The sequence below is a fragment of the Ambystoma mexicanum genome, chromosome 7p, assembly GCF_040938575.1.
Source record: "Ambystoma mexicanum isolate Mex_15411 chromosome 7p, UKY_AmexF1_1, whole genome shotgun sequence".
Classification (NCBI taxonomy): domain Eukaryota; kingdom Metazoa; phylum Chordata; class Amphibia; order Caudata; family Ambystomatidae; genus Ambystoma; species Ambystoma mexicanum.
Window position 1 is genome coordinate 281,689,869 of NC_090939.1, and position 23,735 is coordinate 281,713,603.

The following is a 23,735-nucleotide window of genomic DNA, read 5'->3' on the forward strand; positions in this document are numbered from 1 at the left end:
CTTGCAGGCCTAGTCAGCTTGTGACCCGACATACAAACCTTTCTTCCGTGAACTACTTCTAAGAACAGTGGCAAAGACTTTTCTGTTTTAAATACCAAAACCGTTTTTACCTATACAAGACATTAGTCCATTGACTTTGGCCTACCTATTGCTTTGAATCAACTCCTCTGGTGAACTCAAACTATTTGCACTGTTTTAGAGTAACTGTAATATTTGTTTTATTAATTTATGCCTTTTTGCTCCTACTTCAAAGCTATTTTGCTCCTACTTCAAGGGAGCTTAACTGCTTAGTATTCAGTATTGTAGTATAACTTTTGTGTGATATTGGTTGCCTCATTTAGTGAATGCTTTAGAAATGATTGTAATAAATTAGGAAGTGTTTTTTTTATTACCAAGAAACCTTGATTCCAAGCGTCTTTCTGAATACTTGTCATTGTAGGCCTTTGTGTAACACTCTTACAAGCTCACATCCCTCTTGAGATAAGCCTAGCTGCTCAGCTAGCTACCAAAAACGGTGTGGTACAGACTTCTACAAAAGGTTGGTTTTGCTTACACCTGTACATCTCCAGCATGGGGTCTGGCATGTTATTCACATGCTCACGAATATTCCCCGTCGTCCGGCTGGGAATCCTCGGTAAAGGGAAAAAATCAGTTTCTGGCCCCATATTACACTTTGTCAGCAAGCCCATTCCCGAAGTCTATAAAGTTGTTTTACCCAAGGCGTTTGGACTTTGAAAATAATCAAGCATTTGCTGTGTCATTCACCATGTGGTCCTCTGATTTCCACCTCGATCAGGAGGTTAGAAAGCAGCTTTGCTTAGTTGTCATCAGATGCTGTTTGGTAATGGGAGACCAACAATATAAATTCAAGTATCTCCTATTATGTCTTTATTTTGGTGTGAACTCTTGGCCCAGATTTTTTTCATTGATGGCAGTCCACTGGGAGTTAATACTGATCACTTTGAAAGACCATTGGCTAATAAGCGATCTGACCTCCAGTTAGCTTTTAACACACTGCACAGTCTTGGGTTTTCTATAAATCATCCAAGTCCATATTACTTCTCAAAGGAATCCATCGTTTAGATCAATATGTGATACTGTGCCTCAGATTGTACCCCTCACCAGAATTAGAGACTCACACCTTCTATTCTGAAGGGATCAAACGTGTGCTCATAGGGAGCATGTTTCTGTCAAACAGAAATCCATGCGTTTTTGCAGTCCATCTGCCATCAAGTGTGCCCCCTTTCAAAATCCTAACCTTTGCATCTCTGTCACCATTTGTTATTGCAAAAACCAGGTATAAGTCCACAGCATCATCTTAAAATACATGGGCTCTGCTCCAGACTACTGTTTGTCCCATGATCTCCAGTGAACAAACGCGTAAAGTGCCCCAAGAAAAACTGTTGTGAGGTAATGTTCAATCGATTCTGCACCTCTCCCTACACCCCACACATACCAGTCAGCTTAGTTTTCCATCAGCACTATTCTACTGCTTGAGGAGATTAAACAAGTTCTGAATACGTTTGAATGTGGGGAAAATGCTCATTTCCGCTGGGAGTCACGATGGCTCTAAATAAAGCCACGACAATTGAAGGTTTGATGAAAGGCTGCTTTATTTCAAAGCTGCTCCATTTTATATCGCTTGCCTTTTTGGCATATTGCCTTATAGCCTAATAATTCCCTAGCCAATTCTAATACAATTCCTTTCTCATCCCCACCAACCTCCCCCTCTACACTTCCTCCACTATTCCATTGCTGATCTCTGCCAGGCATGTCCTTCAGTCCTTGGCCCCTTTTAAGTGAAACTGCCTACTTACTCTAATACCAGGCACCCTTGCTTCGCCACCTTTCTTCCCAGTTTAACAATCCCCAACTGTACTTTATTATTGTTCTCTTTGCTTCTGGCACTCAACAGGGCCCTCCCCAGATGATGATGATCGACTGTCCCTCCACCACACCTACTGACTTTCCATGAAGCAATCTATCACATCTCTCAGGTTCATAAAATGTTTGTGAACAGAAATGGCAAATGCATGGCCTCCTGGTGGAAGTAAGGTGGCTTCTCCAGCATGGGGTCTGGCATGGATTCACATGCTCATGTATATTCCCCGTCAGGCTGGGAATCCTCGGTAAAGAAAAAATCAGTTTCGTTTCTGAACTGTCTTTCTCCTAACAACCAATCACTGGTCTCTGGGTCATACTTCCCCCAGCCAATGACTGCCCTCTACCTAAGCCCCTCCTCTAGCAGCCATCTTCAGATTTTTACCGCATGTTCAAGTGTTGGGAGTCCTTGTGCTTAGCTCTCGAGCTTTTACTGCATTTAGCGATTTTTCTAAGAGTTTTGCTTTATTTTTTCGATCAATCTAGCCTCAAGCTCCATCGATCCATCATCCGACTAACAGGGCCCTGTTTTTCCGAACCTTCTACGCCCCTCAAGGGTGATTTTATGTCGAGTTCCCTTCTTAGAGGATTTCAGAAGATTCTTGAGGCCTACACCGCGTGGACATGGCCGAGGAGTAAGGAGACTCAATGCCTCTGTTCAGGATCTGCCCAAGATGTGGACTGCGGAACTTCTTTCTGGACGATGGGCACTCAATGTGCCTTTATTGCCTACATTCAGACCGATCGCACGTGGATTCCTCTGCGTTCTGCAAGGACATGGTGCCACGCACCATGAAGGACCGTCGCAAGCGGCTCGCTGAGTGGCTGCCGACGAAGACCCCGGCGGCGGGTGAGCCCCGCCAGCATGCTTCTCCCAAGAGGAAATCTGAGAGGTCTTCTAAGACCTTTGAGGGTGCTCCGGCGACGGGGGCCCAACATAAGGCAAAGCACCACAAGTCCTCAGGCACCGGGAGCACCGTTGGTACGGGCTCCACAGCAGCCGGGCGCAGCATCGCAGACGCTGTCAACCACGAGCCATCGTTCCGGCTCAGCGAAGAAAAGGAAGTCGGACCACCCGGTTAAGCTTCTGGAGAAGGCCCGGTCTACTCCGACGGAGAAAGCCAAGGGGGAGCAGGACATTGACTCCCCCCCCCCATATGGAGAAGGCCTCAGGCGCACCCACGGTCGTGAAGGCCCAGGTTCACCCGGCGAAGGCGTCTAATGAGGGAGTGGTGGCGTCCCTCGCGAAGGCCGCGGATGCGGTCCCAGTGGAGGCGACCCCCAAGATGAGAATTTCCCTGCCTGCTTGGAGGCAATCATCTTTCCTGCCCATTGAGAAGACTCCCGTGAAGACGATGCCGATCATCTCCCTGAGGCCGTCGCCCCTGGCCAAGAAGGGGGGTGGGGGGGACGATAGTCCAGATGGACTCTGATATCTCTTCCAAGGAGGTGCTCTGGCCCTGAAGACAGTGCCTCACAAGAAGTTTGTCAAGGCCCGGCACTACAGGAAGAACCCCGACAAGGCGCACATTGAAAGCGGCGAAGGAACAGACGAGGGGCTGCAGGGGGGTGAGGAACCGGAGAACACCACGCCACTGCCAATGCTCCCGTCGCAACCGCCGCCACCACCGACGGACATGTTGGCATACATCCTGCAAGCTCTGCACACCCTGTGCTCAGAGATAAGGACAAGGGTGCCCGTGCCTCTGACGGGCGATCCTGAGGCGCCTGGACCATCAGGGGACCCGCCGCCTATGAGAAGAGTCCACCCGCCTCCACCCTACCATCCTTCACCTCCATCCCCTCCGCCGAGGGACGAGACAGACTGCGACGACGGGTAGGGACGATGGCGATGACGGAACGGGCCTCCCGTAGCCGGTACCCAGGGCTTCTCCCTCCCGACGAGATTGGTTAGTTCCATGCCATGACCTCTAGGGCCTCAGAGCTATTTCAACTGAACCCAGAGGAAAAGAAGACTCGGGTTGGGTTTTTAATTCCCTAAAGGTTCATCTAGCTGCTCTATCAGCCTACACTATGTCACAACAGAAAGTGTTGTGGTGGAAAATACCTGTTCTCCGGCATGGGGTCTGGCATGAATTTACATGCTCATGAATATTCCCCGTCAGGCTGGGAATCCTCAGTAAAGAAAAAAATCACTTTGGTTCGTTTCTGAACTGTCTTTCTCCTAATTACCAATCACTGGTCTCTGGGTCATACTTCCCACAGCCAATGACTGCCCTCTACCTAAGCCCCTCCTCTGGCAGCCATCTTCAGATTTTTACCGCACATTCAAGTCTCGGAGGAGGAGGAGGATTCGGCTCCCCTGTTCAAGATCTGCTCCAGCTGCGCCTTGCAGAATTTCTTCAGACAAGCATTCCAAATGTCTTTACTCCCTGTATCTAGCGCACAAGGAGGAGGATTGTGCGTTTTGCCAGGAGATGCCTTTCGGTGGGCATCCTTTCGGCACTGCATACGCTGGTCTCTGCGATCCAGACAAGGATGCCTGTTGTGCCGGCGGCACCGGCTGACTTCCCCATTGGCGACGGCGGTGGGTTAGGAGACCTCCTGTCTCCGCCACCCAGAGCTTCACCACTGGACGAGATTGGCTCGTTTCTCTCGATCTATAGAGCGTTGTAACTTTTTCAGCTAGCTCCGGAGGAGGAGGGCTTCCTATATCAGCGCAGAGGATAAGAGGAAAACCATCCTTTCAGTCGCACTCCTGGATGACATTTGGGACAAGGGTTTGTCGCTCATGAAGAACCCTTCGACGGCCCCGGGATTGCCTCGAGAAGAAGTACAGGTTGGCGGACTCCACGCCCAAGTGCTTACGGGCCCAGCCTTCTCTGGACTCTGGTGTCTGCCGAGGCCAGGAAGAAGTCCTCGGGTGGTTCGGCCTCAGCGGCTCCACCCCACTGGACAGCGAGGGCAAGAAGTTAGATGCCATGGGACAACGGGTCATCTATTCTGCAGCGATGACCAGCAAGGCCGCCAACACCCTTGCCATCGTGGCTCGTTATGACGGGGAGTTGTGGTACAAGATCGCTCCCATCCTTGACTTCCTCCCTGACGACAGTAGGTCGGAGGCACTGGAAATTGTGCAGGAAGGCATGGTGGCGTCGGACCACGCCATCACGGTGGCCAAGGACACTGCCGACGCTGGACTCCATCAAATGGGCAACGGCAAGCGCCTTTGTCGTTGCTGGCTCAAGGCCACCAACTTTCACCAGGACATTCTGTCGAAGGTGCTGGACATGCCCTTCGACAGGGACAATTTGTATGGGAAGGCTGTGGATGAATCTCTCCAAGCCATAAGGGACACTGCGCATGCTTTTGGCACTTTAGCAACGGAAGCCATCCTTTCGGACCTCAGGCAACAAGTCCCAAGGATCGTCCAAGGGGTTTGGTGGGCATCCTCTTCTTACCGCCAACCCTCCTGCTAGTCGGCTAAGGAGATCAACAGGGGCCGCGCCAAGGTCTTCGGAGGTGTACGTCGCCAGGGTACCCAAGGCGGCCCTTCGACGCCCAAGAAGGATTTAACTGGCGGTGGCATCGGGCCCCTATCCGTGCACCCTGGTGGGAGGCTGGCTGGCGAACTTCGTCAGTGTGTGGAAGACAATCTCCAACGACAGTTGTGTGCTGGACGCTCTCGCCCGTGGACACACCCTTGAATTTTAACGAAAGTGTCCCGGAATACCACCAGTGGCCCGGCAGGAAAACCACGTCCCCCCAGTTGTTGCTGGAAGTGCAGGCCATGCTAAAGAAAGGCGCGATAGAGCTTGTCCCAAAGAGGCTCCGGAGTGTACTCCAGGTACTTGTCAGAAGACAAGGGGTTGGGGGCCCATTCTGGACCATCGACTGAACAAGTACATCAAGTTCCAAAACTTCTGCATGGTTACTTTTCAAAACGTGCTTGGACAGCTGGAACAGGGGGACTTCCTGTTGTTGCTCTACTTAGAGGATGTATACTTCCCCGTTCGCAAAGGGCACCACAAGTTCCTGCGTTTCATGGTGTAAGGGTAGCATTACCAATTCAGCGCCCTTCCCTTCGGATTGAAGTCGGTGCCAAGGGTCTTCACCAGGTGCCTGGCGCCAGTGGGGGCACAGCTGTGACTACGGGGAATTCAAGTCTACTCTTATCTGGACGACTGACTCATCTGGGCCATCTGGAAGGAGATGGCGGTAGACCACACAGCGAAGACCGTGTGCCTTCTGACAGATCTGGGGTTCTCGGTGAACTATGCAAAGTCCTATTTGATTCCATCGCAGCACGCGCTTGTTTCTTAGATCCCGACTCAGCAGTGTCGTGCCTGGCGTCTCCGGAGGAGAGGCTAGCAGCCATCTTTCGCAAGGTACAACGGCTGTTGGCCCTGAAAATAGCAAGGGTGGTTGGCATGTCATGCATATACCTCATTCGGCTGTGCAGGTTACGGATGCCTTCCCTACAGGAGTCCCTGGACGCCTGTTGGATTCAAGTGTCGGGAAGCTTCGAGGACAAGATCACACTTGACCAGAGTTTCCGTCGAGCAATACCGTGGTGGGGGGTACGGGCACATCTGTCCAGAGGCGTGGATTTCCATACCCCCCACCCCCGCGCACTCGGAGACAGTTACGATGGATGCCTCCCTAGAAGGATGGGGAGCTCACACCAGAAGTCTTCACGCAAGAGGCCTGTAGCTACCGGAGGATAAAACGTTGCACATCAATGTGTTGGAGCTGCGGGCAGTGTTTTGGGCCCTCAAGTCTTTTCTCCCGTCCCTCAAGGGCATGGTTTTGCAGGTCTTCATGGACACAACCACCACAATGTTTTATATCAGGCAGCAGGGGAGCACCAGATCCCCAGTGATCTCCAGAGAAGAGCAGGACCTATGGCACTGGGCCGTCGCCCAGGGATGTTCCTCAACCCGTTTTACCTGGCAGGAGTGAAGAACACCGCCCCAGACTCTCTCAGCAGGGAGCTGCACTCTTGCCAATAGTGGGAACTTTGGCAGAACCAAGTGAATCACCTGTTATGCAGATGGGGCAATCCCCACATCGATCTATTTGCGACAGCGACGAACACCAAGTACCGGAGGTTTGCCAGCAGGTTTCCCCAGCAGGGGAGCACGGGGGACGCATTCTCATTTCCCTGGGACATCCTGTTTCTGTATGCGTTCCCTGCATTGCCATTGCTTCTTCGACTAGTCTATCAACTTAGACCGTCCCGGTGTAGGATGATCCTCGTTGCACCGGCGTGGCCGAGGCAGATATTGTACCCGGACATTCTCGACATGTTGCCGTCCTCTCCAGTCAAGCTTCCGGTGGTTGCAGATCTTCTCGCCAGGGAAGGAGGCGCAATTCTGCATCATGACCCAGGATCGCTGAACCGGAAGGCCTAGCTCCTGCAGCATTAGAGTTCGAGGGTTATGATCTCCCAGCGGACTGCAAGGCCAGGGCACCTACTTTTAAATGCTACGGACCTAATGAAAGAGGTTCGCCGTTTGGTGCCGAACGCAGACTATCGACCCTCTACGAGTCACAGCTCTGCAGATGCTGCCGTATTTGCTATCGTTAGCCAAAGCAGGACTGGCACATGCCTCCATCAAAGTTCATCTGGCGGCCAGATCTCCTGGACGGTCATCGTTATGGTCACACCGTCTGGTTAAGGAGTTTGTCAAAGGACTGTTTTGTTTGTTCCCGCCAGTGAAGGCTCAACCCAGGCATGGGAACTTAATATGGTACTGACTAGGTTCATGGGTCCTCCATTTGAATCTATGCAGACAGCTCCATTGAAGTTTGTTGTGGAAAACCGTGTTCCTCGTGGCCATCAACTCTGCACGACGGGTGGGTGAGATTCAGGCCCTGTCATGTAAGCCACCCTACTTGACTTTTCACGACACAAGGGTAGTGTTGAGGACGCATCGCTTCATGCCCAAGGTCCCATTAAACTTTCATCTAAACGAGCCCTTGGTGTTGCCTGTATTTTTTCCAATTCGTTCGTCGCCGGCTGAGAGGACTTTGCACTCGCTGGATGTGGCTAGAGCGCTGAAGTTCTATGTGGGCCACACAAAGAGTTTCTGGAAGACGTCGCACCTTTTTGTGAACTTTGGCCCTGTGAACCATGGCAAGGCCCTCTCCAAGGCTTCCATTTCCAGTTGGCTCTCCAGGTGCATCACCCATTGTCGCCAGTTGGCAAACCGACCGTTGCCTTGCCATCCGAAATCCCATTCGACCAGAACGATCGCTGCAACTACAGCGTTCTTGTCTGGTGTGCCGCTGCTGGATATCTGTACGGCTGCTAAGAGCAGGTCGACGCGTACCTTCACGAAATTCTACTGCGTAGACAGGGATTACAGAGTCAGTCAAGCAGTGCTGCGCAACCTGTTCGCTTGAAGGTGAGATTGGTGAGGAGGTACGAGATGCTTAGGTTGAGCCTTGCCACCTCCCGTGGTTGTGCATGTGTACTGCTATGTATTCTTTATTCATAAGCATGTGAATCCATGCAAGACCCCATGCTGGAGAAGGAACAAGTTACCTGTAACTTCTCCTACATGGGTCTGGCATTGATTCACATGCAAACCCTCCCGCCTACCCCTCTCCGGCTCTTCTCTTGGGGCTACTGCCACTTTACGTGCTACCAAATCTGAAGATGGCTGCCAGAGGAGGGGTTTAGGTATAGGGAAGTCATTGGCTGGGGGCAGCATGACCCAGAGCTCAGTGATTGGTTTTTAGGAGAAAGACAGTTCAGAAATGAAACTGATTTATTTTCTTTACCGAGGATTCACAGCCTGACAACTGGGAATATTCATGAGCATGTGAATCCATGCCAGACCCATACTGGAGAACAGCAGTTAGAGGTAAGTAACTTGTTCCTTGCACAATGTTTTAGAAGTCTTTGTAGAAAATGAAATCACTGTAGGGCCACAAGCTGGGAGGCTTGTGAGGGGCAAAGCTGCAAGCAACTCTGCAAAATCAACCAAAACAAGTCTCAATGGAGAACTAGCAATGCTACAAAACAAGAGCTAAGTCCCCTTAGTTTTACAGTACCTTTGGTTTGCAGAAGTTGGTTTCAGCTGCCTTCTGTTGCTGTCTAGGTCTGCAGATCCTGTTGTTCCTGGGCCTCAGTTGTGGGGACAAGAGGCAGGATGTCTGGGTACTCCTGCACTACGAATTAAAGGTTGGCGGCCGCAATGGGCAAACTTCAGATCAGCTGCACTTCGTGGTTTCAGCTCCTCGTGGCTCTCGCAAATAGCACCACTGCGTTTCTCTGATACCTTTATGGAGTTTCCTCGCGTCTGGGGTCAAGCACTCTGTTGAGGTGCCTCAGGCTTGGTCAGTCGTACTTCATGGTAGTCCAGAGTATCTTCCTGGAGCGCGGGTCTGACCGAAAGACGACCCACTCGATTCTGGTGTTCCTCTCCCTGGCAATAGCTTCCTGCCGCAGCAAAGGAAGTACAGCTAGCTCCGAGAGGATTTCCATATGAGTTTGTCTTTGTGGTCGATTGGTCCCACCAACCAAAGGGGAGAAGTACTGTACAGGGCTTCTCTAGTCGAGGCGAATTTGGAGCTTCAGCGCTGCGGCAGGGCTTCACCCGGCAAACCAATGGTCCAGGAGTTGCAGCAGGCATCTCATTCAAGTTCTTTTTTTCCAAGTCTCTTTTGGCATCCTTTGTCCTGTGGTCGACTCTGCCTTCCAAGCAAAACGCCTCGCTTTTTATGCAGTTTTCTTCCATTCATTCGCAGCCTAGCTGTCAATCACACAGCAGGGTGGCTGTCCTCCAAGGAGAGCCAGCTAGCTAATCACCTTTGGGTGCATTCCTGTAACCAAGGGGATTAAGCACATGGAGTTTTGGGCACCTCGCGCACTACCTGCCCCTGCCAAACACGCTGGAGCCAGAGGCGGGCTTCACCAGTGAATCCCGCCAAAGACAAAACGAACAAAGGGACCAAAACGCGCAGAGTAAATCTCAAGAAGGACCGTTCCAACAAGAAATGTCAAAAAAAGAAGACGGGGCCATTTTGACAAAATGGGCACCCATGGGTGCTGTTAGGGAGAATTCTCAGAAATGTCAATTCCCTCCACCTTAGAGACCCCCTACAACTTTGCTGGATTGTGATTCCTTTTACCTGTAGAGGGTTTATAGTGATTGTTTCGAAACAAAGTTTTCGAAAACAAAAGCTTCGACATGCTATTTTTAACATGCAGAAGTGCATTTTTATCTAAACCAATCCGTCAACAATAGACATGAACTGGTTTCAATAGAAATGCACTTTTACATGTTAAAAGTAGCATTTCAATGCTTTTTGTAACTTTAAAACGTTACATGGAGCTGTCCAGTTCTTAAATTTCAGCAATTTACAATTTAAAGTTTTTGTGTATATGGGGGGGGGGGAGGGTTCCACCCAACCCCCACGCCACCCATCCAACCCCCCACCCGGACCTTAACCCCAATGTAACCCTTAAACTAACCGTAACCCTATTTTAACACCTAAACTAACTCTATCCCCAACCCTAACCCTAATGTAACCCCCAATGTAACCCTTAAATTAACCCAAGCCCCAACCCTAACCCCCTAACCCTAAGATCTAACCCTAATGTAACCCTTAAACTAACCCAAGCCCCAACCCTAATCCTAATGTAACCCCCCAATCTAACCCTTAAACTAACCCCAACCCTATTTTAACACCTAAACTAACCCTAGCCCTAACCCTAATGTAACCCTTATGTAACCCAAGCCCCAACCCTGCACTAATACTTACCTGCATTTAGATGCCATATTCAATTTTTTTTTCGGAAGAATGACTAGTCGAATAAATTACTATTAGAAAAAATGTATTCTCAAAAATTGCATTCGAAAGTTTTGCTTTCGAAAAAGTAGCGGGACACCCCTGGAGAGTGTGACCTTTTTTCCCCACACTCGTATTTTAATGTGATTTTTTTCTACACTGTTTCTTTTGGTTATAGAGTCTAACCAACTCCATAGGCATCATCTTTTACAATTGTCACAAAGCACCTTCAGTGCAGTGACACAGGGAAGTCTTCCAGATTTTCTAAGGTTTAAATACCTTCTCTGGGATAAACTACTGTTTCCCAGAGCAGTAAAGTGAAATTTACTTTACTTAGTATTGTAACTTTCTAGACCCAGCGCACACTATCTTACAATAGTGCTGGAGGGGTTACTTAGTATCCCATTTGTCTAGCTTCTTATGTAACATGTTTTATGTTACCATTTCCTCACTGAATGGCTGGTGCCAGTGGTTTAGTTTTGAACTACTGTGATTTGCTTTTACTGCAAATGTTCGACTCCAGTAAAGCAACCGCGGGAGCCATTGTTTTCAAAACGGCGCAGAGCTATCTTTGATAAAATAGTCCCCGGTCTTCTTTTTTCACCATGTCTTTGTGGGAAGGTCCTTCTAGAGAGTTTCTCTGCGCGCCAAACCAGGTTTGGTCTCTTTGTACATTTTGCCTTTGGCAGGGTTTCTGAGTGAAACACGCCTCTGGGTCGTGGGTAGGCAGGAAGTGAGGGAGGTGCCTGAATCTCCCTGTGCTTAGTCTCCTAGGAGACCCTAATGCACTCTGTGGTGATTGGGTGGCTGACTGTCTGGCAAGGACAGCCACCCTGCTGGGTTGAGTGACGGCTAGACTGAAATGAAGGGGAGAGAACTAAATAAAAGGCAAGTCTTTTGGCTTGAAAGGCAGTGTCGACCACTGGACGAAGGAACCGAAGAAGAGGATGCCTGCTACAAATCCTGGATCATTGGTTTGACCGGTGAAGCACTGCTGCAGTGCCAAGTTTACATCGACAGAGAAGCCCCTGCAAGGACGACTTCTCCCTTTGAGTTGGTGGGACCAATCAACTCCAAAGTAAGCCACCTGGACATCCATCTCGGAGCTGGTTGAATTACCACAGAGTTGCTGCTGGAAACCGCAGAGCCAGGGAGAGGAACACCAGATTGTGTGTTGCTTTTAAGCTGGCCTAGAGCTTTTGGAAGATCCTGCGGACTCCCAAGAAGCAGGACTGACCAAGCCTGAGCCCTCTCAACAGAGTGCAGGACCCCAGAAGCAAGGAAAGCCCACTTCAACAGCCTGCAACTGTGTTGTTGCTATTTGCGGTGGTCGCAAGTAGCTGAAACTCGAAACAGCCACTGAAAGTGAAGTTGCCAGTTGCTGCCAGTGCATTGCAGGAGTTCCCCTGACGTCCTCCCTTGGCCCCATGACTGAGGCCCAGGAACAGTGAGACCTGCAGAGCTGCACAGGAACAGAAGTCCTCAGCTGCATCTTTTCTTCATTGCTAAGGTAGTGTAAAAAAAGTCTTAAGAGAACTTACCTCTTACCGTCGAAGTGCTTGTAACTTCTGCAACTCGCGAGCCTAATCAGCTTGTGGCCCTACACTTGATTCTTCTTTTTACCAAAGACTCCTAAGAACTTGTGCAAAGACTTTTCCATTTACTTACCTGAAGTGCTGCATGCTATACAAAGACTTTTGCCCATTGACTTTGGCTTAGCCTATTGGATTTTATGACTCTTCTAAGAGGATCTGAAAGTATTTTCCCTGCTAAAGAATATTGGCAATCTCTTTTGTTCTAACAACCTTTGCATTTTACCATTTTTTCAGTGTGTTCTGAATGCCAACAGTAAGGCCTTAATGTCCCCAGCACCCCTTGTTACTGAAGTCATCTGTCGGTGTAGGTTGTCTGTGGGCCATCCCAAAGGGGTCTAGTCTGATTCAGAAACTCAGTGTACAGTATTGAAGTGTATTTGTGTTACTATTAAATTGCTCCCTTCTAAAGAAGGCTTTATTACTGACTGATTAATAATTGTTTATGCAAGAAAGCTTGAGTGTAAGAGTTTATTTGAATACCTGTAACTGTGAATGTTTGGGCAACTCCACTACTGCTCACATTTCCCCTCTTGAGATAAGCCTGGCTGCTCAACACGCTACCAAAACTGTGCAGTACAAGCTTATACCAAAGGTTGGGTTGCCTATAACTATAGTCATCTCTTTGTAGTGCTCCCACAGGGTACTGCATTCACACTTTGACTAACAGGTGCTTTGCTGCAATTACAGCCGTGTAAAGATAATGCCTATGGAGTTTGTCAGACTCCAAAGTCAAAGGAAACGCAGAGTCCAAATCACAAAAAAATATGCAAGAGCGGGGAAAAGGGTCTTGCTCTCTCCAGGTTAGAAATTAATTCCTAAAGTCCAGCAAAAAGAATTCTCCCCGAAAGGTGCCAACATACATTTCGATTTGATCGGATTGTGGGAAAGATTTTTGAACCAGATACCACAAGACTACGTGGTTGCAGTAGCCGAATTTGTAAAATCTTAGCAAATTCAAAGAGCGGTCTTGTTTGTAGTAATGTTTTATGATTATTTGTTAGGCTGTTTTATTGAGATGTTTTGCAATGAAGTGGTTTTTATCCTATTTTTAGTGTAATATGAAATTGTTTGTATTATTGTGTTGTATTACTTTTTCTTTTTCATTTTTTGTAAATGTTTTTTATAAACCATTCACAAATAAAAATAATTTGTAAATCTTTGTAGTTTATGCATTTTCAAATGTGTATGATTGTTTCAGAATGTATTTTAATTAAAATGTGGTGGTTTAAAATGTTCGTGTTTTGTATCGTATATATTCTGAGTCTAAATAAAGCATCATTAAATGGAAATATGGCAAAGCATAGTATGTGTTTAAAACAGATTCAAACTGCTTAATATTGTCTGATGTAAGCAATCATTGTTAATTTCTTTAATATTATATGTGATGACGTGAAAAGCTTTGACCCACTTTTTTCCTAACTTTTTTTAATAGATGATCCCTCCCAGAGGATGTGCTTATATTGTGATGGCTCAACGAACAGATGCTTTTCGTGCTTTGCAAAAACTAAGCAGAGCCACAGCCAAAGTAAACCAGAAAGCAATAAAGGTATACATTTTAAAAATTAGCAATATGTGGCAATATTTTCCGTTATTAGTTATGTTGGGAAAGAGTTATCTTTTTGCAACTTTACCTCCAGAAGTTCCTATGGGACATCCTTTCGGTTTGCATGTTTTTAATCTTGTCCTGACTTTTTGGTGTTAAGTAAAGCCGCCTATTTTACATCCCTTGCCTGTTTTGCTTATTCTTATTGGGAAACTGACCATTCCCTAAGACTGCAGGTACTGTGAGACTTTGTATCTCTTTATGAATGTTTGTATTTGTACATTTTACAATCGCATAGATCTTAGTGGAATCCAGATAGGATACTTTGTATCATAACTTTGTGTATCTTGACTTTTTGGTTAGTTTGACAATGTGCCCAAGACAAGCTAGTGGCAGCTGTGTGATTGTTAATTTTTTGTGCTATTCTTCTCATGTGCTATGTTAGATACGATTTTCATATTCATGATAAATCTCCCTGTTGGGTAAGATTTTGTAAAGTCCAACTGGTGTGGGAATTCACGAGAGTAGGCCTGTACCACACAAGTTGGTCATGACTGAGCAGCCAGGCTTATTTTAGGAGGGGTAATGTTGGGCTGTAGAGTAGCACAAAGAAATCCGTAAACACAAGGCACCAGGTAAACACTAAGTTATATTCAATTATTTATTTATACACATTATAATACACAAGGCTCTTTAAGCATTCTTTAAAACAAGCAGTAACTAATAGTAACATTCAGTGGAAGATAGAATTCATTTAAACAAGAACCAATAATGCAGGTGAGTAATTATTTTCTATGTTAATGGTATTTGTACCGTGCACCGTCACCAACAGAATTGGTCCCCAGGCTCTCTGGAGGATCTGCAAACAGAAAAGGAGGGTGAGGGGTTAGGGTGAAATGGGATTAGGAAAGTGAAAATGGTGGTGTCATGTTGGCAGCTTCAGTTCGGTTTTCACTGTGCGCTGAGCTTTGGTGCGATTATCGGATCGACGCAAGTCCTCATGTACTGTTGGTTTGTTGCGGTGTGGTGAAGTATGGGCGGTTTGTTGTCCGGAGAAGTGGTAGTGTGGGTTTGTGTAAGATGTATGGGGAAATTAGTTTTGGGGTTGGTTTTTTTTTTTTTTATTATTTTTTTTTGCCTCTTGTTCTTTACATTTCTTTGTTCCACGTCTGATTGTCCCATGGAATTGATATTGTAGTTTGTCAGTCTATTTGATGGGTGTGCTGGGGTGTCAAGTTTCCATCTGAGCTATTTTGGAGGTTTGTGTACCAGGTTGAGGCATGCAATGTCCCCCGCTCTGGTGTTGGTGCTGTATATTTTAGTCATTTCCCTGTTGGTGCTCCTTAGCTGCCTATGTTTCCTCTGTCGATTTAAGGTGTGTTGACATGTCATCCTTACCCTTCCCTCCTGATCTCTCCATTTGCATTCCTTAGTGTAATCCTAATTTAAGTTTCTTTTTGGTATAGTGATTGTTAGGGAGAGTTCTCAGAAATGCGCTAATTCCTCTCTACCTTAGAGACCCCCAGCAATTTTGCTAGATTTTGAGGACTTGAATTTTTTTTCCTGGAGAGAGACCCTTTTTCTCACTTTCTCATGTATTTTTATTGTGATTTGAACTGTTTCTCTTTTGGTTGTGGAGTGTGACAAACTCATATGCATCATCTTTTACATTGAGCCTCATTAAGAGTTTGGCGGTAGCCGTACCAGTAAAACCGGCACAGCTGCTGCCAAACTCGTGAAATTACTGGCACCCGGCTATGGGGACGTACGGGGGCATTCCGACCCCCGGTGGACCCAGTCCGTCCCCATTGCTGGGTGCCGGTATTCATTACTCCCCATTCACGCCCCATAGGGCTCAATGACCTGACGGGCAGACAGCCACCCGTGAGCACAGCTCGTAGTTATCCGGTCTGGTAGTAACGTCACTGATAGCTTGCCGGCGCTGTTAATACCAGACCGGCAAATCTGAGGCCCATTGTGTCATAGCACCTTCAGTGTTGTGGCACAGGGAAGTCTTTCAGATTTCCCAAAGGTTTAAATACCTTCTCTGGGATAAACTCTGGGATAAACTACTGTGTGTGCTCTGATAAGAAGGACCGCTTCATTTGGGGACATAGAAGTCTGCATCCAGCTTCATTGGAACTGCTCTGCACTGTGAGCCTGCATAAGCTCTTGCTTACGAGCCGTTCGCTTCTTGGAGGAGGCAGAGTTGCCAGTGATCACGTGACTGCTCACGTGACCTAACAGCAGTATTTAGAGACTGCCAAACCACTCTTGCGGCGTAAGCCCTGGTGGCAGAAGGGCTGGTGCTGTTAGGCTGTTTGGCGGCTTTTGTGCAAGGGCAAAGAATATAAAGCTGTTGTACAGCAAACACACCCCTAAGTGAAAGAACTTAAACCAATCATCATAAAGTGGAGACTGCGGGCCACAGGCCTTTGATCCACCCAGTACCCCTTGCAATCGGGTGCGGAACTGAAAGAAATCCGCTAGCTGAGATAATCTTGCCCTCTTGCACTTAATACCCAGAGAGGAGCTGCACGACGATGGGCCGCCTCAAAAGCGACACTTCGGACTTGGGGGCGGAAGAAAGAGTGAAAACCTGAGACCAGGTAAGGCAGCGCACAGCCTCATACCCCGCTCTCGCCGGGGGCCTGTCACCGGCCAGGGGAGGTCTCAACAACTGCTTAGTGCCTTTGAAACAAAACCGCCTTGCCTTCCCGTCCAAAGCCCAAGAGAAGGCCTTGCACTCAATATCTACGCAAGATACGGAAGAAAGCTCACCCACAGACTCACTAGGTAGGGGGGATGAGCCTGAAATAACAATCATACAGGTCTCACCTGGTCCTGTCAAACTCATCAGTGGGTGCCATGACCGTGGGGGATACAAGCCAGCATACTCCACAGAATGATACGGGGGTCCGGTTACACCACTCGAAGCTGACGGAGGGGTGCCAGACCCTGGTTGACCCTCCTAGTTTGCAGGTGCATGGCTGGGAAGATCTGGTAGGTGAGGCAAGCGAGAGCTGTCCTTTGGTGGAGCTACATCAGGAGAACCCGACTATCAAATATCCAAGTAAGGAGGCCCCGTCAGGCAAGGACATGGAAGGAAAGCCACCAGTGCTGGAATTACAAGAACAAGTTCCACTCGTGGACCCTGAAGTGCTGAGTGATCCAGTAAGGCTAGAAGAACCCCATATACAAGCAAAGGGAATTATGGATAATCGTGATGTAAACACTAATCATAAGGGGCTGGTAAAAGAAGCATTAACCGCAGTGAAACACCTGCACCAGTTGCAATCTGCTCCCCAAGACAAATCCATCAGCCCGGCAGGACACCTGCATCCTCAAGAGGGGCTGAGGAAGCCAGAGGAAAATCATTCTGGGAATTATACACCAGTGCTGGGGGCTCGTCAGTTACTCGGGCACTCCCGATATCTTCAATAATACGGAGCTAAGTGGGGAATATAGCGGGGAGCAGGGGAGCGGGTCCCATCTAGACATCGCCTCTCAAATTGGCCTCAGTGGCAAGACTTATGAAACCCCCAGCAACTCTAGCCTTGCCTCCAAATTAATTCAGGACATCTCAAACCTTACAGGTAAAATAGTAAGGGAAAAAAGAAGCCTTTCTTTTATTAAGGACAAATTGGCTGCGCTTGATGATGTTGAAGACCCAATGCACGAACCTGACTCAATCCCCTCACGATTATGGGGCAACGTACATCAAAATTTAAGCCTCAGACAGATGGATCATGGGGGCCAACTCCCACATGGGGACTCTAACAACACCAAGACAGTGGAGATCGATGACATCTCCCTGGAGAAAATAAGTGATCTGCGCTGTAAGGGGAGGATGGACGATCTTGACCACACTCAGAATGTGGTAATGGCAGCATTGAATATCACGCTTGCCCCATTTCTGAAACTCTATGAATCTATTAATGAAACTCTGCAGTCACTACACACCTTAACTCTGAAAACTGATGAGGGGCTGGGAAATATAGTTTCTTTTACGAAGCATTTGGAAGCGAGACTGCAAAATGAATGACTTGTCACACCAATGGCAAAGTCGCCTGTGTGATCTGGCGCGTCAGGAATCAAATGACAAGCCAATCTTGATGGAAGCAATCCTAGAAGATCATTAGTGGATAAGAAAGCTCAATCAGCAATCCTCACTGATCATAGATCCAAAACAGAATCCTTCAAGAAAGCAGGATCAGATAGATCCGAGGACGAAAACTCTTGAAACAGACAAATCAAAGCAAAAGGTCGGTGGACCCCTAGTTCTAGGGAACGGTCTAAAAGTACCTAAGCCGATTAACTCAGATTGTCTGTTGATTCTGGATGATGAGATTAAATCGAGCTATGCGATCTTCAAGGAACCCACACTGGCGTAGATGACCCACCACAAAAAGAACCTAAAGGACTAAACCAAAAAAAAACAAAAAACAGGCGTACCAAACGCAAAGCTAATGGCTCGAGAGCCTTCCTAAGAAACATTAAATTGCCTACAGAGGAGGTTGTAGAGCCTTTACCCAAAAAGCCTAGGAGAGAAATAAACCTGTTGAGTGGACCGAAGGATAAAGCTGTTAACAAACCTAATATGCCCCAAGCTGCTGAATCGAACATACAGAATGAAAACGATTTGGACACAAGTAACTGTTTGAGTGACCTCATAGAAACAATTGAGGACATCAAAGAGGACGAACAGTTGGATAATATTAGCCTGAGTGGCAAGCAATAGATAAGGAGCTAGATCGTGTCCCGACAGGAAAAAAACAAAGGAAGAACTACATAAAAAAAATCTAAGGAAATAACAATGAAAAATGAACGGGCTAATAAGGGTCAGGATCGGTCCCAGTACCCGAAAGAGGAACGTTGGAATGCCAAAAGGAGTCCAAGTGTCAGGTACCAAGATAAGACTCCATTGGAGATCAAAATCTCGGGACCATCTGCCAAAAGATCTTAAAGGAAAACAGAAAGACGTTAAGACCCAAGACACAAACAACCTCCTCAGATCATAGAAGAAGCACCCACAGTGCAACAAAGAGTCTAGATCTACTAAAACAGCTGGAAGCCAGTCGGAGATTATGACTCCAGATGAGTGTAGACACCCAGTCGAGCTCGCAAGGGCGTAAGCCCTCAAGACACAGGTACTCGGAAAAGCCTGCGACAAAACATCAGCAAGGGGAGAGCAGGGGTGAAATGGGGCCGCCCGGAGGCCTCCATACACTAAAAATAGAATGAATCTGGAGAGACAAAAAAAGAATAGTGCTGAACAGGACTAGACTGATGGCGATACTTAACGATCTACAATGAACCTTAACAATCTACAGTGATGATGTGGTAATCGTTGAGTTTATCGATGAACAAAAGCCGGATGTGATCTTGCTACATCTGAGGAAAAGTGAATTTAAAGAAAGATTGTGGGGTGCAAGGAGCAGGCTGGAGGCCTGGGGCTACAGACTTGCAGATCCCGAGCGCAAGAGAGATCGGCGCGAGGCCAAGGCTCCCAGACCCGTAGAAGAGGGGGCTGAAATAATAATGAAAACATTTGAAAGGAAATCTATTGAGGCCTGACAGGATGAGAGGGTCATGGCTCCCAGACCCGTAGAAGAGAGGGTTGAAAAAATCATGAAAACATTAGAAAGGAAATCTATTAAGGCCCGTCGGACGAGAGACCTAATGAAAATTCAAGAACTACACAATACCCGGACGATACAGTAGACCCCAGCGCAGGTCAATCAAATAAAGCAAATGGATATCGAAAATCGACGGATAACCTGCTAATAAAGCAGAGATTTACGATTGCTAACTCTAGCCAGAAGGCCAAAGGGGCAGGAGACATCGATGTGACACAGAAGAAAGATGAAATGCGGCCACGTACCACAACTATTAGAATTGAGAAAAAGAGACAATAGGAGGGGGGAATAAACCTCTCTTGGCCTCATGGAATACACAGGGATTTGGCCATCTTTACTCGGGAGAAAGCAACTTTCTAGGTAAATACAAACTAATCTGCCTACAAGAAAGCTGGATTAGAACAACTCCTGTGTGCGAAGGCTATCAGGTCTATATAAATCCGGCATAGAAAGGACCCTTAGGGAGACCCCGTGCAGGGCTTATAACCCTAGTGAAAGATGATTGCCAACTCCAAGTCTTAGAACACCGAACTCCGAACCCTCTTCTACAGGTTATTAGAATCGTGAAAAATAGAGGACGGCATGAAAAGAGATTACTCCTATTAAATACATACTGGAGTACCACAGAATTTGAAACAAGTAAATATTTAGCGGATATTTTGGCAGCTATTGATGCATCAATGCTCGAGGATGATGACCAGCTAATCATCATGTGGTGATGTGAACATGAAACTGCTGGATAAAAAGGGCCTGCTGAAAAGGAGATCCTTTGGTATCTAATGAAAAACGTTGGCTAGTGGAAATGAACATTAGAGAGCTGTTAATGTTAAATGGCCAAACAGGTGATATCCCAGGGTCCGACACTTGGTCTGCGAACTCAACAAGTGCCTGTCTGGATTACTGTTTTGTTGCTAGAAACACGCTGCCATGGATCAATTCTTTCAAAGTAATCTCCTAGAAAGCAAGCGACCATACTTTATTAGAAATAGAACTCCTTTGGAAGACTGAGGAGCTGAAATATCGTACTGTCCCCGAAATGGAAGTATTGTGGGGAAGAAATAGGCTAAAAATAAAAGCACGGGCAATTCCAGAACTGGCAGAGCGGCTTTCTCACAACTTTGAAGAGAATCATGAAACAGTAGAATATGGCTGGTTACTGAAGGAGTTCGAAACCAAGCGAGGAACAAACAAAAACAATGCCCTTGTAAGGAAACATGCATATAGCAAAGCCCTGGTGGAAAAGCGAAGGGAACATCGTTTAGCACTGAGACACCTTCAGAACAGCACCCAACCTAATGAAGAGGCATCCATAAGGCAGTGTAAGCAGACCTACAAAAACTGGTTAAAATCCTCTAGGGTGTTGAGAATACAAGCAGATGCTGAAAAAATGATGGCATCAATAAGTACATCTAATTCAAGGTGCCTATGGGAGATAATTAACAAAGGTGACGACTTCCAGACAGCCCTAACATCCAGTGTGTCAAAGACGCAATGGGTAAAATTCTACACAGACCGCTTCCAGGAGGAGGAGGCAATTAAGACCAAGCAAAGACCTGGGAATGAGTGGCATATTGACATTGATAAGGAAGACATATTATTGATACAAAAGCTGAGCTCATCAAGAGCTGCCGGCCCAGACGGTATCTCGAACTGTATGCTAAAGGAAAATAAGGATGGGCAGATTTTATTTTAGTATTATTCCATCAGATACTAAAAACCAGAACAATTCCACAGTCCTGAAAAGAGGCTCTAATCGTGCCGATATACAAAAAAGGGGACTGCAATAACCTGAGGAATTACTGGCCAATTGCCCTCCTAGATTCCATAGGAAAATTGTTCTGCTCCATCCTGTTGAGAGACTTAAAGAGCTGGACACTAAAGACTGGAATCCTAGATAAGCGGCAAACAGCATTTGAGTGGGGTCGGAACATCTTTGAATTTATTCATCCTGAATATGCTGAAAATACGGGCATTAAAGCAGAAAAAGAACATATATCTGGGCATCATCGATCTCGAACAGGCCTTTGACGGGAGCTGTAGGGACCTACTCTGGGCTAAATTAAGAAAATGGAAATGTCCGGAGGATTTGCTTGAGGCTATCCAAGAACTTTATACAAACACCTCAGTTCAAATACTGGTCTCCAAAGGCGGTGACCTGACAGAAAAGATCCTGACGTCCAAAGGCATAAAGTATTTAGCAGACATGAAGGAATCCCAGGAACAAATTCAAGCATTTCCCCCAGCATTTCAGGATGAGGAGCTCTCATGGATCTTATATGCGGATGACGTCGTATTTATAGACCAAACCCCAATAGGCCTACAAAGCCGAATGATGGAATTTAAAACCTACTTAAGTAAAAATCACTTGAAAGTCAAAGTGAAAAAAATCTATGGTCCTAATAATGCAGTCGGCTCGAGGATCCAAAACTAAAATAAAAAAAAATTCACCTGGTCACTGGACAAGCGACCTCTTGAAATAGTTGACTCAATGGTTTACCTTGGAGTCCAAATTAACACAAATATCAATGAGCAGGCTCAATTGAATTGTATCAAAGAAAAACTCACTAAACTATCTAATCAAGCCTGCGTTCTCCATCGACGCTTCGGAACCTTTTCAATGATGCCGCTAATTCTATTCTATAAACAAAAGGTTGTGGCGATATTGACTTACGGAGCGGAATCCTTGCTGAATCTACATTGGAAGACGTGGGGGGTCCTCGAGGCATCTTTCTGGAGGAAGGTACTTAGGCTTCCAAATTGTCTCTCCGTATCCATAATAAGGCATGAACTGAAACTGCAATCGATGAAGTCAATAGAGCTGTGGAAAACACTCTTGTTGTTTCGAAAGTGTATTCTAGACAAACCCCCTGTTTCGTTTGTAGTGCTGGCAAATAAAGAGGTAAGAAATGCAGATCCCAATCTCAACACTTGGAAACAGAAATGCCTTGAATTTCTACAACATTACAATATCAAAATTGACATGCTTAAAGATAACCCTGATAAAGCAAAGAAAAATCTACGGGAAAAAGACTGGGAAATAACAGACAATCTAAAGAGGCTAAATACCAACTGTCACAACATTATCTGGGAACGAAAGGCCCTGAATGACCCTCCGCCGTACTTGCCAAGGTTTTCCTCACCAAAATATAGGGACCTTCGGATGAGATGTAGGCTAAACATCTTGCCAACCAGGGAGGTTCAGTACTCAAGGAAACAAATGTAACGCTCACCTGACTCCCACGGAGGCGCTGGCCTGGTTCGCGCTGCTGCGACCTCTTCTAAGGTGATGCGCAGGGTTCGGAAGACGTGACTGGACCGGGCCCCCAAATCTGGCTTGTCTGGCTCGAAGAAGTATCCTTCTGTAGGCGAAAATAGGGGATTAACTGTCTGCAGGGTAATGCAATCAGCCTCCCACTTTCCCCTCTCACCCTCCTCGAAACCCTTCTGTGATTCCTCGTCGCGTCTCACCTTAGGGTCTGGAAGGACGAGCTCTCCATCCTGCTTCTGATGCAGGGGCGTGTTGGTATCCAGTTACTTCACTGGATTTTTGGATTGGTGAGAACCAAACTTGCTTGGCTTCCAGGTAAGTTTTTTGATAAGAGGTTCCCCTTGTGTCCATGCATTAATGTACTAATGCTAGTGTCTTTTTCCCCGTAGGGGCCGGGGTACGAAATGCCGGGGAACAGGCACCGACCCGAGATGAGAGGTGAAATCCTTGTAGAAATCAGGTAAGTCTTTAATGAGCGTTTTTTGGTAATGTCTTTTCATTCGCTCATTAACGTTGATGTCTTTTTTTCCCCTTAGGGGCCGGGGTCCGGAAATGCCAGGATGCGGCGCGGACCCGAAATGAAGAGGGAATGAATCAACAGGTAAGTCTTAACATGGAGATTTAGCTTTCCTTATTCCCTTCCCTCTCATCTTTTGTTCTGGTCTTTTTCTCCCTAGGTGCTGGGGCGTGACTTCGAATCCGGATGATCGCTGCTGAACATGGAGGCGCCCAGTAAAGGTGAGTGGAATGCGGCGCTGCAGCGATCGACGCAATGAGCTTTTAAATAAGTCTTCCTTTTCAGGATTGTCGGCGAGATGTCTCCGGGATGCGGATTTAGCAGGTAAGGACTTTTCCTTCTTCTGTTCTCTTCTTCTCTTCCTTTGCAGGTGATCCAGGATGCTGGCAGGCGTGGCAGAAGTCAGGATGCAGGAGCAGACACGGTGAGCGTCCAGCTGCTAGATGCAGAACAACGCGAAGCACATGTGGCTGTTCGGGTGGGGTTTAAATAGCCTTGGAAGAAGTTCCAGGTATGTATCCTTCCCCGA

At 47.0% G+C, this 23,735-nt stretch overlaps 1 protein-coding gene across 2 annotated transcripts in view; it reads left to right on the top strand.

Annotated features, from left to right (window-relative positions):
- SCAF4 (SR-related CTD associated factor 4) overlaps positions 1 to 23,735 on the top strand; it is a 1,175,829-nt gene that overhangs the window by 584,848 nt on the left and 567,246 nt on the right. For both annotated transcript variants that reach the window (XM_069636348.1, XM_069636349.1), the window contains exon 16: positions 13,672 to 13,785. In XM_069636348.1, the coding sequence (XP_069492449.1) occupies positions 13,672 to 13,785 (114 nt within the window). The remainder of the gene's footprint in view (positions 1 to 13,671; positions 13,786 to 23,735) is intronic.